A 13,467-nucleotide genomic window follows, 5' to 3' on the forward strand; every position below is an offset into this window, starting at 1 on the left:
GGTGCGACTTCTGGACTCTTAGGACGCATGCATCATTGAAACACCATACCTCCACTGTGACTCGAAGCAGCTTTATTTGGGCTGTCTGTAACAGGCCTGTGATATGTACCGGGCCAGAGAGAGGAGGAGGGAGAAAGAACTCTTCTTTGTGATGAGCTACAGTTTCATTGGGGAGTGGTCTCTCATGTGAATGCCTTTTAACATGACATTGCTAAATCACAATCTGAATTTCAGCATTCTACCACAGACACGGGGTAGGACTATCATTTCTACCATCCCTGACCACTGAATGAGCTTGCTATGGCTGATGGGAATTGGAACCAACAGCTGCAAGCACTCAGGACCCTGTATAACCATAAGCAGTGTAGGCTTCAATGGGGACTTAATGGAGTAACTAAACATGGTTGGGATCCTGCTACCAGGAGAGAAAAAATTATTTTCCATCTGGTATTTTGCCTCTTGAAAAGGCAACAGAAGATTAAGAGAAAGGCATCCTTAGGTACTTATTGAACAATCCTGTTTCCTCAGTCAAGGAATGCTCTCTAGGAATGCCCATCACAGTTTCTGTCAAATCTCTGCAGTACTGCAGCAGATTGAATTGGATGAACAGTGTTCCTAGCTCTCCCATAGAGCACACAATAAATACATTGGAGGTTAGAAGAAAAGCCCAGTGTTCATTCTGAAAGATAATTAGTGCTGTGACATGGCAGCTAGTCAGTGCAGTGTTTCATTATTGGCTCTGCTGCTGGACAAGTTGGGCAGGCTATGCTCAGATAGGAAGGCCAAGGGTGAAGCAGTCGCTGCTACGGGTGGCAGATTTGGGGTCTCATTGCGAGAGCAAGACATGGATAGGTCTCTGCTTTGTTATTATTGTATTTCTGCTACCAGGGCAAGGTTGAGGTGCATATGAGATCCTCTACCTCATGTACTAAATGGCTTTGGATACTATGTACTTTGACTTGCAGGAGTGGGTGGTGTAATGTTTGCTACCTCCATCTCAAGCAGTAAAATGTTTTGGGTTTTTGTATGGTTCATAATCATCACCACCATCATCTATAATTTATTTACAGTCACAGACAAAAATATTATAGGGTTCCCAGATTGGTAAAAATGGAGATGGCTCCCATACCTTTAATGGTTGTGTAGAAGAGTGCTTTGATTGTGTATTCCTGCATGGCAAAGCGTTGGACTGAATGGCCCTTATAGTCTTTTTCACCTCCGTGATAAGAGTGAATTTCATCTGGTGTTGATTGTCATGCAACCAGATATTTCCCTCTTCTATACAACCATTAAAGGTAATTTCCACTTTTCACTATGACAACCATATGGCCTATTTGAATTTGGAAGATTATGAAGATGCAAAAGTGGTTCAAAGTAACACAATGAAAGACTGCAAGTGACTTGTTTGGATAAATCTCTCAGAATTCCCCAGCCAGCATGTCCAGTATAGTCCACAAGTAACTTTCCCAAGGTCTGAGTAAAGTGAACACCTGCTCCCTTTTGAAATTTGAACTGCCAGGCTGGCACCATAGCAAGGTAGTGAAAGAGTTGACTGATGGGTTGAATAGAGGCAGAGTGACTGGACAGGCAGGCAAGTGAACTCTGAAGACACAGAAAAGCAGCCTAGTTCTTGGGATGCCCCTACTAAGATTTTCAGCTGACTATGGGGGTGGGGGTGGAGGCAGGGGCAGAGGCAGGGGGAAGAGAAAAGAAAGAATCTGCCTTGATCTGTTATTTTCTTCTAACATGGGTAAGAGGCACAGTTTCATTTGTTTATGTCTCTGTGCTGCATAATTAAAGGCAGAAAGCTATAGCAGCTGGTTGAAAATATGGCAACCTATGGGAGACTCTACCACCTGTGTCAGAAACACACATGCAGACATATAAGCAGCAACCCATGTCCCAGCCATGCTCACATACATACAAGCATCTACAAGTGTAGATTGCAGAAACATATGCCAAGAACCATTTATGATAGGCTAAAAGAAATCATGTCAGTTTTCTTTTTCCTGAGTTGTTGGGAGGGTGATGATGATATTCCCCTTTAAGTATTTTAGCAAATACAGGCAGAGCTTGAAAAGATTACTTTTTTTGAACTACAGCTCTGAAAATGCTCTGCCATCTGAAATACTCTGAGAATTTAGTCCAAACAAGTAACTTTTCCAAGGTCTGGAATAAGAGCAATAGGAGAATTAATTTGAACAAATCAAGGGGAGCGCCAAACATAGCGTGCACATGTGTACAAACTAAGAATGGAAAGAATATTCATAAATGGTTGGATCCCAGATGAAATGTCAGGAATGACAAAAGTGAAACCTGGGCAGATGACAATATTTGCATTTTGAGATTTATTCTGAGGGAAAAAAAACTCCACATGAAAATATCAGCAGACATATAAGCCCATTTTTGCCCAGTCAATTTCTTGGATAAAATTATTTCTCAGTAACTCAGATCATTCCTTCAGGAAGGGAAAGGAGTCATGGCAGAGAGGGAGAACACCTGCTCTGACTATAGATGAGCTCTACACTCAGTCTTTGGCACCTCTAGTGAAAAGGTGATGATGGCAGAGACCTTTCTCTCCCTGAGTCCTTGGAGAGGTGATATCAGTTGGAGCAGACATGTGTGTGTACACCTTCAAGGCTGAATCTTCACTGCAGAAATAATACAGTCTGACACAGCTTTAACTGTTGTGGCTCCATGCTATGGGATACTAGGTTTTGTAGTCTGTTTTGGTATAAGAGCTCTCTGATAGAGAAGATGAAGTAGCTCACAAAAGTACACATCCCAGAATTCCATAGCATGGAGCTATGGCAGTTATAGCAGTGTCAAACTGCACTATTTCTGCAGTGTATATTCAGCCCAAGTTGACTGATGGCGACCCCATGAATTTCATAGTGTTTTCTTAGGCAAGGAATATTCAGAGGTGCAGCCACTGGACCAAAGGCACAGAGTCTGACTCAACCCACAAGGTTGCTTTCTACATTCCTCTCTTTCATACCTCCTCCTGGTTTTTAACAGAGTTTGTTTAGCTTACAGCATTTCCTGAAATCCATTCCTGCTTTCAGGTCTGGGTGCCACATTTTCCCCCAGGAGGCATTTCCCCTCTCGCCACCAATCCAACAACAGCAACTCAGCCTTCTTGCTTAGCCCCATGGATTAAACGTTTCATTCCTGCCTTCTCCGATTTTGGAAGATTATTTTTTTTAAAGCAAGAAGGTGTTTTTCCAGTTTCTGAGAGAGAGAGAGAGAGAGAGAGAGAGCGAGAGCCAAAAGCCTGTTGCTACTAGCCTTGGCTTTAATGTCTGGAGGGTTTTGCAGATATCTGGGCTCCACTCTCTGCAGCAGGAAGAGAAAGAGAATAGCTCTCCAGGGCTTGCCACTGCCAGTTACACCCTGGATGAACAGAACACCCTGGCCATTGTAAAACTGCACAGAGCTCACTTGCTGCTCCTGTGACCCTTGCCCCAACCCTCACCCGGCCTAACCCCTGTTCACCCGGAGCCTCCCTCTCCCTTTCTATGCACCTGCCCCCCTTTCCCCCCATCCCAGCCTCTCCATTGCAGCTGTTGGATGTCTGTTATACCCAGCCCTAGATTATACACACGTAAGCAGAGTGCATGGGGAACTGTGTCAAAGGAATGATAAAATATTAAATCCCCTGTCTTGTAAAAGCTACAATAGCATAATCATTTTTTTTTTAAGTGAGCTCCAGGAGTCCCTCCTTCCTAGCCATAGTTTTTGTTGGCTTGTGGTCTCCTTAGGAAGCCAGCTGGAGACTCAATGATTCATCCCTCCCTTTCTTCAGAAGGAGAAAGCAACAGGGGGCATGTGGGAAAGGAAGATTGTTTGAATCAGTGTGCTGCTTCTAAGAACATCCTTCACAGAGCTTGGAAAAAACGACTCTTTGAAATGATACCTGCCCCAATCCCCCTGCCAGTCTTGCTAGTGGTCATGATGGCTGGGGGATTCTGGCATCTGTAGTCCAAAGAAGCAATTCTTCCAAGTGCTGGAGCTGGAGATCAGAATAAAGAACATACGTCTGTCCACTGCCTCAGCGATTCTATGCACACTCACTTTAGCAAGGCATCCCATTTAGTTCAAGTATATTTTACATCTCTGGTGCAAATGCATAATGTGGATATGTGGCAGCTTGGGGCAAGGGTCATGGGAGCAGCAATGTTTGTTTGAGTGAAATGTGCACATAACATGTTGAAACATAAGGATACATCTCATATTGAAACAGACCATGAGCCTGTAAAAACCATTTACCATCTATCCCTGATCTGTAGCAGACTTCCAAAGATATGCACTGCTGGTTGAAAGGTTACATTGCTGGTACAGGTTGAATATCCCTTATCCAGAAATCCAAAATACTTCAAAATCCAAAATTGTCCACATGGGTGGTTTAGATAGTGACATCTTTGCTTTTGGATAGTTCAGTGTACACAAACTTTGTATTATGCACAAAAATATTAAAAATATTGTGTATACAATTATCTTCAGGCAATGTGTATAAGGTCAATGTCACTGTGTGACTTCAAGTTGCTTCTGACTTATTGGGATCCTGTCATGGGGTTTTCTTGGCAAGGTTTGTTCAGAGGAGGTTTGCCATTGCCTTCCCCTGAGGCTGAGAGCATGTGACATTCCCAAGGTGGGTTTCCATGGCTGAGTGGGAATCAAATCCTGGTCTCCAGCACTGCAGTCCAACACCGAAACCACTACGCTACACTGGCTCTCTATAAGGTATATATTAAACATAAATGAATGTTATGTGTAGAACTGGGTCTCATATCTCATTATGCATATGCAAATATTTCCAAATCCAATTTTTAAAAAAATACATCTGAAATCCAAAACATTTCTGGTCCTCAGTGTTTTGGATAAGGAATGCTCAACCTGTAACTGAAAAATAGTGGCCAGATACAGAAAGAAACTGAGCTCCTGTGTATAAGAAAGAATTTCACTGGGGTTCAAATGGGACTTTGGAAATCCAGATTCTGGTCTCTTTGCGGCCTTGTAATTCACTGGATCAGTCACTCTCATGTCTCACAGCCTGCCCTATATAACAGGGCTTTGGTAAGGACAAAGAGGGGGGAGGGAGCTCAGTGGAAGAAAGGCAGGACATAAATTTAACCAAATGGAAAAAATTACCATAATAAAACTGCATAAAGAGAACTAATCATGCAAATATTTCTAGTTGCCAGTCGACCTCAGGTAACTAGCATGTATGTCTGGGGACGGCGAAAGAGAATTACCACTATCTACTATATATATCCTTAATTATGAATAAAACCGTAGATGTAGCTAGATGTTTTGTTTTGTTTTGTTCCCAAGGATATCACCTTGATAACATGATTACTATACCACATGCACATCCTCATTTCCTTTAAGCAAGGTTGCCACAATGTAGCAGCTATTGCAGCATGTGGCCACTGGGGGGATGTTTCAACAGCCACCACATATTTCTGAGAAAGTCAGAGAAGGTTGCAAAGTGATGGGGGTTTGATGTCAGCAGCATGTTCAGTGGAATCAAATGAGGGAAAGCTCTTCAGGTTCTACTTCAAAAGGCAGGTAGAGGATCCAAGGTGGGGAATCCAAGAATACCACTTCAAAAGGCAGGTAGAGAATCCAAGGAATGCTGTTCTATCTTGAAAACTCCCAGCCCACATAAATTTAGTACAGCAGAAGGAGGGAGGCTTGCTTAGTCCTGCTGACCTGCTAATTTTCTTTGTGTGAGAAGGGATGGGAGAAGAAAAAAGAGAGACGTACTCCATCATATGCACACGTAAATACATGCACAAACCCCTCCATACCAGTGTGGATCAATCCCAGCAGGGAAGTACTACATGATAGTTACTTATGGAAGGATTGGCTGCCTCCTATAATGTCAAGAAGAAAGGAGATGGGATATAGAAGGGGTTGCCAGTTGGCAACAGGAACATTTAAAAAGCACCAGGAGGAAGCTTTTAAAGAGTTACTTTATTCTGCCCCCCTGCAGATCCCAGAATCATCCAGGCAGCATGCCCAGGGACTTGAGATTTAGAAATCCACAGTGCAGGAGGAGGAGGAGGAGGAGGCAGCAACTTTTCCAGTCTTTGAAACAAAAAGTGATAAAGGTATACACGGATTTTCAAAACCTAAAGCATCACAGAGACTGGATCTGCATGACACAGTAGTTTGAGCCCACTTTAACCTCCAGGATCCCATCCTATAAAATCCGGGAATTTGTAGCTTCAATTGAGTTTGGGGAAATTGATTTGAACTCTCAGTGCAGTTGCTGGCCCTAGATATATGTATTGCCAACCCCAGAGTGGAAAACAGAAGTGAGAAAATAAAAGAATTGTCCCTGCTTCAGCAGCAACAGGGACAGAAGGTTTTTGCAAAAGAAGAATCACTGTATCTTCCTACCAGAACTTATTATATATATTCCTGACTTCTTCCCCTCTCTTCAGTTTCCAGCCAGTGTTGGTCACTGATAGACCACAGCCGGGACTGGCTTCCTGAACACTCGCTTCTTGGATTTCTAGCCAAGCTGGCACAGGCCTTCAAGTTCAAGTCAAACTTCATTTTTTCCCCTTCACCAGTTGCCTAGAAACATGCCTATGAAAATATACTTCTTCGTTCTCACACTCTACTGTTCTGTTGCCAATAGCTTTTATTTTTCCTATGCCTTGCCCTCAGAAATTCCTGAAGTTGCTATTTAAAAAAAAAGTCTTGCAGGCATAAAATTCTAAGTCATCTATTCCCAACACACTCCTGTCACCAGGGAAAGGTGACTTTGACACTAGATTCAGGGCCCATTTTTAACATGAATGGATTAAAGTCTAACTAAGGAGTAGAACTAGTCATCTAGAAATCCATTTGTGAGGCTTGGGGAAAGGAGTGAACTAGGTGGTAAGTGACAGGAGTAGCCAAACAGTCTCCTTTAGTAAATAAACTGTTCAGAACATTACAGCTTTATCAGAATGCAACAGAACCATATGATGTATGTCAACACAACTGACAACCACAGGTATCTGGAATTTACTTCTGGTTTGTTGTTGCTGCTGTGTGCATTCAAGTCATTTCTGACTTAAGGCAACCCTAAGGAGAGACTATCACAGGGTTTTCTTGGCAAGTTTCTTCAGAGAGAGTTTGCCATTACCATCCTCTGAGGCTGAGAGAATGTCACTTGCCCAGAGTCACCCAGTGGGTTTCCATAGCCAAGAAGAGATTCAAACCCTGTTTTCCAGAGTCATAGTCCAGCACTCAAACCACTGCACCAGCTGGCTCCTGGTGCCAAAGACAAAATTGGGAAAGTTACCTTTTAGCACAACAGTTCCTAAAATCCTCCAAGCAGCTGGCCATTGGCCATCTTGGATTTTGGGAGCTGTAGTCTCCCAAAAGTAAATTTTCCAAACATTGAGTAAAGATGTAGGCTCATATGTCAAGAACTCCTAATAATTTTACTAAGGCAAACAACCAAGAGAAATCTGTGTTTTTGATCTGGATCTGTCTTCTGATCCCAAATACCTCAAAAGTGTTTGTTCACTAATACAAGCACTAGAAGTCTTGTAATCCACAAGTCTCTTGCAACCCAATTACAAATTTACAACCAAACCACTGGGAATAACTGTGCTCTCATTTGTATTCCACTTCTTCCTCTCCTATTTCTTTTTATAGCAGAGAGTGCAGCTGAGACAGAAAGAAATTTTCCTGTAAGTCATGCCTAAATACCCTAAGGGCACCAAATCCCATTTGATCTTGGAAGCTAAGCAGGGTTGGCCCTGGTTAGTACTTAGATGGGAGACTGCCAATGAATACCAGGTGCTGTAGGTTATATTTCAGAGGAAGGAACTGGTAAAAATTGCCTTTGAGGATGCCTTGCTGATGAAAACCTCATGAAAACATCATGGGGGCACAATAAGTTGACAGGTGACTTCAAGGAAGGTGCACATAAGTGTGCAGGCACATACACATGCTTACTTGCAGATTTAAATTTCAACCACAGGGTGGCTTGTTATATTGCCTTCACTCTTATGGGAAATGCACAACATCTGTATATACAGGAGAGTGATTCTATATTCTGCTTTGCCATATTTTGAGTTTTGATGCCTGTAACGCTACAGCCGTTGGCTACACTGAGACTTTGGAATTTGGCTCTCCTTGATACAGACCCTCTTGGAGCACCTGCTCTACAGCTGGCAGAGTAAGCCTGAGAGAAGGGGGGAGGAGGGAAAAGAGGGTGGAGCGAGAAAACATTCAGGCGTGTTCAGACTGAATCAAAAAGTCAAACTGTTGCTTGTCTCATCTGTCTGTAAGTGGCACTGTTGTAACTCCATCAGTGCAGATGAATGCCTTACTTTGCACGTTGCTGTATTTGCACTGAACTATATTGTTCATATTACTGACCAAACACACACAAATATACTGTAGCAGCCATGCAATGGGGATAGCTCACACAGTACTAATGCATGTGGAATCTTGCACAGTTTTACTGGGTTCCAAAAAACAGGAAATCAAGTCAGCTCTCCACCTCCTCCTCCCCCTTCCTTTCACATGCCCAAGACCAATTCCACCTTGTGGAACGATCCAACCAAAGTCTTTGCCTTTAACCTCGTCCAAAAGCAGCACCTGACATTTGGCTTTTTTTTTTAATAAGGAAACTTTCACTCTGCCAGAGGAGAGGAAAACCCATCTGAGCCAATGCTTTCAACCAGCACATAAGAAGAAAGGTGGAGGGTGTCATTAAAGCCAGCAAGAAATTTATTAGGTGCTGGAAAAGAGAAGCTGTAGTTGCAAATCTTCACTGCCTGAATGCAATAGGTGATTTGGCAGAAAGCATATGCCTGCTTTTCCAGAAGGGAGGCATGGGAAAATGATGGGTCTTGGAGGGAGAAGTGGAAGGATCCTCTTTTGTGCTCAGGTATGGCTCAAAGAAGAAGAAAAGGAGTATCATACAGAATAAATTGGATCAGGAAGGAAAGGTTGGGATTGTCACCCCACCTATCAAAATGCTGAACTGCAAACTTTGCAATAAACAGTGCTGGCTCTTTTCACAAGTCTGTGCCACTTGCTCATTTCTGTGTTGAAATATTTTACAGAAGAACAGTTGCATCAGTTGCTGAGGATGAGACAAAGCAACAAACATAGGTATGGAAGTTTGGACTGAATGCGACTCAGCTGGGTATTGGTCTGCTTTTAAAACACACATGTGAAATGCAACCTGTTGAGTTGTCAAGACCAAAGCTAGATGGTTACTAATCCTTACAGACTCATGCAAAGGGTAACAAGAAGGGAGATTTAAGCAACAAGTGCCCCCACCAGCTGTATATCTAGTTGGTGCTGAGTTTGGACTTGATGATCTTATCCCCTACTCCTTTTTTATATGGTAACGTTTAACACTCCCTTTTCTTCAAAACGCAGCTCTGGACCTTTAGTGGAGGTACCCAGAGGTTGGGCCCTAGACATCTCCCCCAAAGTCCTACACTGGTGATTGCGCTGCCACAAGGGGACCAAGAAAGGTGATGTGCTAAAGATGGAGTGCAGAATTATAGTGAAGATGCAACAGGTGGCAAGGCAAATTTATCCAAGTGAGGAACCAGCCTGTCACAAAGGGTGGGGAAAATTTTGCAATGGGAAACAAGGAAGCCAGGCACCTGAGACTAAGGAAGGAGTGACCATGTGGCTTCAGATGAAGCAACGTTCAGACAGACTGGACTGTTAGGATGGTGGGAGTGGGATTTGGGGGGGGGGGGTCATTCAGATTTAGAAGGATTGGGAAGTGGGTGTGTGGACAAGGCAAGAGAGGGCAGGGGAGGGATAACCCTGGGCATAATACGATTGAGAAGGTGAACTGATGCTACAGGTGGCACCTTAAGGTACTCAGAGAGTCTTTAGAGCACAGCAGAAAAAGAAGAGAGTGAAGCGGAACAAAGAGATAACCCTTTGAACCCCAACCAAGGCCCCAGGCAGGACTCACCATTTTTGGCTTGCTCCCTGTAGCTCTTTTCGTTGAGGCAGATGCCTCGGCCGTGGAGCAGGGCATGCAAGGGCTTCTCCTCACCTTGGCGTGGCAGGCAGCGCAAACCCTGGGCACATCGCTCCGTGTACACCCCACAGGACTGCCCTTCCGCCAGGGCACAAGTCATGCAGCATCCACAGCCGGGCTCTTTCACCAGCTCGCAGCCCACAGGGCTGGGAGGGCACATGGAGAGGGCTTTCTCGTCGCAAGGTTCACAGTGGACGAAGGAGCCCAAGCCCTGTGAGAGCCCCAGGCAGAGGGAAAAGAGCAACATCTGCATCAGGAGGAACATCTTCAAGGCACGGTCAGGCAGAAGTAGAGCAGACAAGGTTGGCAGGATTTGCTACTGTCTTTTTTTAAGGAAAAAAAAAGAATGGTCTCTTTTTGACAGCAAAAGAAAAAGGGGGAAAAGTATCTCCTTCCTTCGATTCCAAAAGAACTTTTTTCAATTCAAAAATGATTAACAACAACAAGAAGAACAGAAGTGTGTCTGTGAATTTTTAAAAAATAAGTGTGTGAGCATATATTATACCAGGTTGTCAAAATCTGCAGGCAATGCCAGTTGCAAGAATTACAGATGCAACTGGTTGGAGATTATTTTTTTAAAAAAAAGTCACTGGAAAAGGTTTTTTTTAAAAAAATATATATATATATCTATAAAAAAAGGAAAGAACAAGGCAACCTTTAGTGAGGCTGCACAAAAAGGTATGAAATAATCCACTTGTCCCCCCCCACAGAAAAGCAATGTCTGCAACAGGCTAGAAAGGAAGCAAAAGAAAGGAACAAGCTTCTTTTTGACTGTCCAGATAACAGTCTGCAGCAAATTGCTAGGGGGGGGGGGAGAGTCTAGAATAGTACTCAAAGCAGGTAGAACTAGGCTTTGTCAAGAAGAGGTTTAGCTTAGGACAGGCTAGGAAAAAAAATTTTTTTTACCCTCCTCTTCCTAGGTTGGGTTAAAGAACAACAAAGAGGTTTTCTGTAAAGTTGGAGGATTTTTACAAAGTCGGCAGTAGAAAGAGAATGAAGGAGGGGTTGCAAAAGAGAGGGGGGGAAAAAGCAAAGAAAAGAATTCCACTTTGTAGATCTCCCAGCACTTTTCCCCTGGAGAAGTTTCTAAAGAGACTGAATAGTGCAGAGCAGGCATGTCTTTTAAATAGACTGCCCCTGGCTGCCTGCCAGCCCCTTGCTGCAATCTGAGATCCCAATGACACCTCAGCCTGAATGGGTGCCAGTAACCAGAGCAAGATCAGTACACACTCTCCAAATGTGTGTGTATGTGCACACGCACACACACAGAGGAGGGAGGGAAAGAGGTGGTAGTTGTGCAGCTTCTGACTTCTAGACTCCCAAATCTTTGGCAATGATCAGCAACCTTATTGTGAGCAGGGTCACACATGTGCATATGTGCGCGCGCGTGCACACACACACACACACACAGCCACCACAAAGGCATCAAATTACCTACTTTCTGCTAGACAAGGAGGACTAAAGTTTCTCTTCACTCCAAAACCTGCAGGGAATATTTCTAAACACTCCTGAGGTCTAGGCTGGTGTCATGTTTTCATTCATTGCCCCAAGGGTTATAATCATGTACATGGTTTCTTGGGAGCAAGCCCTGTTGAACTCAGCATAGACTATGATCCATGGGAGTATGCATAGGGGACAGAGAGAGACATGTGGGGTTGCTCTGCTTTTTCTTCCTATTCTCTGTGACTGAGCCTTTAAATGCAGCTGGAAGCCGATCATGCTTATCTCCATTCCCATGCCTCACCAACCTGCTTTCCATACATCTCACCAAATGGCATCAGCCTGCTCACTATCTGTTTCTTAAGTCCCAGGTGCTTCAGAAAGCACAGGAGCAGGCAAAAACTTCACTTTTCTGATCAGCTGGCATTGCCAAGGACAAGAATGGAGCCCTGCTCTACCCATCATCCCTTCAGTGTCCCTATATGTTCCATACCAAAGCACAGTTATAGCATTAGGCTCAGAGGGATGGTAACCCAATTTTACCAGTAAGGCTATATTTTGCAATGGAAAATGAATCATGTAGGCCAAGAAGTAGTTTTCAGGGTTAGACTGATAACTCCTTCAAGATAAACCTGTCATCACGTTTCATCATGGCAGGTGTCCTTTGGCACGTGACAGGGACATTGCTGCTGCAAGGAGATCCTCTGTGTGACTTTGGAGCTTCATGATTTGTTCAGTATGCACCAATCACCTGTGTTGTATGCATTTATGTGTGTGTATGCCTATGTATGTATGATTAAAGCTTCATATGTAACATACATGGTGTAAACTCAGCAGAATCTTAAAGAAGGGAAGGGAAAACTCATGCTGGATCTGAAAAGCACGGAAAAACTTTTGCCACACAAATCACATTTCATTCATTGACTGAAGTATCCTTACCTTTTCCATCCTCTCAGCTCTCTCCTGAACCTCCTCACCTTGCCAAGGATTAAAAAAAATCCCACATCTGGAAAAGAACAACTTTTAACTCTAAAACAAGAAGAGGTTCAAGAGGAGGGCACAATCTTGTAGGCTGCAGAACAATGATCTCATCTCTTCATGGCTAGGAAGGATGTGTCTACCAGAGGTCTTCCCCTCATCCACCCTGTACCTTAGAAACCAAACACAGCTTTTTAATAAAATGCAGGCTCCATCCCTTTCAGAATTACAGCCTGGTCTGTCTTCTGTATATATGCTACAAGGCAACAGTTGGTTATGTTACCTTCATGAGGAAGCTGGAAGGTGTTGCGGGGGGAATGACTGAAAACAATCTTGTCATTTTTGTTCAGGATTCACAAGGAGCTTGCGATTCTCCCCTCTTCCTCTTTTGCTTCAGTTTAGATTCTCTTTGGCTTTACAATCTTGAATATGCCTGCACTGCATAGCTTTTGCCACTAGAATGCACTCTTATCTATGAGAAGACTTCAGGACTGCAGCTTAAAATGTTTAACCCTTTTCTACCAGACCGGCTTTGCTTGAATGCTTTTTGCTTTAGCTACTTAATAAGCACCTTATATTTTCTCTTTATTTTCACACACACACACACACACACTGATGACTGGAGCCCTTGGCAATTTATTTTCTTGGAAAGATGATCCCAAATGTCCAGGAGCTGGCAATTGTGTGTGTGTTTAGAATAGGAGGGGAAGCAACTATCCAGCAAGACATGTAATACTACTCCCATTGTGATTCCCATAAAGATGAGAGTTAGATATGTGCCTTTTACCCAGGAATAGAGACCCTGTGGCACTCCCAAGATACTGAACTACAACCCTATCATCCCCAAACACTGGCTCCTGGCTGTGGCAGATAAAAGCTGGAGTTTAATAAGATCTTGAGGACCATAGGTTCCCCAGGTCTTCTTCAACCACTATGGAACATGCAGAAATGCAATGGGGCAACTTTTTCTGATATAACATCTAGGTTTCACAGATCTCAGGACCTGGCTCTCAAGGTCA

General features: G+C 43.5%; 1 protein-coding gene across 3 annotated transcripts in view; it reads right to left on the reverse strand.

Annotated features, from left to right (window-relative positions):
• IGFBP5 (insulin like growth factor binding protein 5) overlaps positions 1 to 12,830 on the reverse strand; it is a 67,812-nt gene extending 54,982 nt beyond the window's left edge. Inside the window, exons 1-2 of one of the 3 annotated variants that reach the window (XM_042456339.1) lie at positions 12,732 to 12,830; positions 9,962 to 10,241 (exon numbers count right to left, since the gene is read on the reverse strand). In XM_042456339.1, the coding sequence (XP_042312273.1) occupies positions 9,962 to 10,241; positions 12,732 to 12,788 (337 nt within the window). In that variant the 5' untranslated portion in view covers positions 12,789 to 12,830. Of the gene's footprint in view, positions 1 to 9,961; positions 10,354 to 12,409; positions 12,698 to 12,731 lie in introns of those variants that run through there. The other 2 variants (XM_042456357.1, XM_042456347.1) reach the window with 2 other exon arrangements.
• Between the last annotated feature and the right edge of the window lie 637 nt (positions 12,831 to 13,467).

Source organism: Sceloporus undulatus, chromosome 1 (assembly GCF_019175285.1).
Source record: "Sceloporus undulatus isolate JIND9_A2432 ecotype Alabama chromosome 1, SceUnd_v1.1, whole genome shotgun sequence".
Lineage (NCBI taxonomy): Eukaryota > Metazoa > Chordata > Lepidosauria > Squamata > Phrynosomatidae > Sceloporus > Sceloporus undulatus.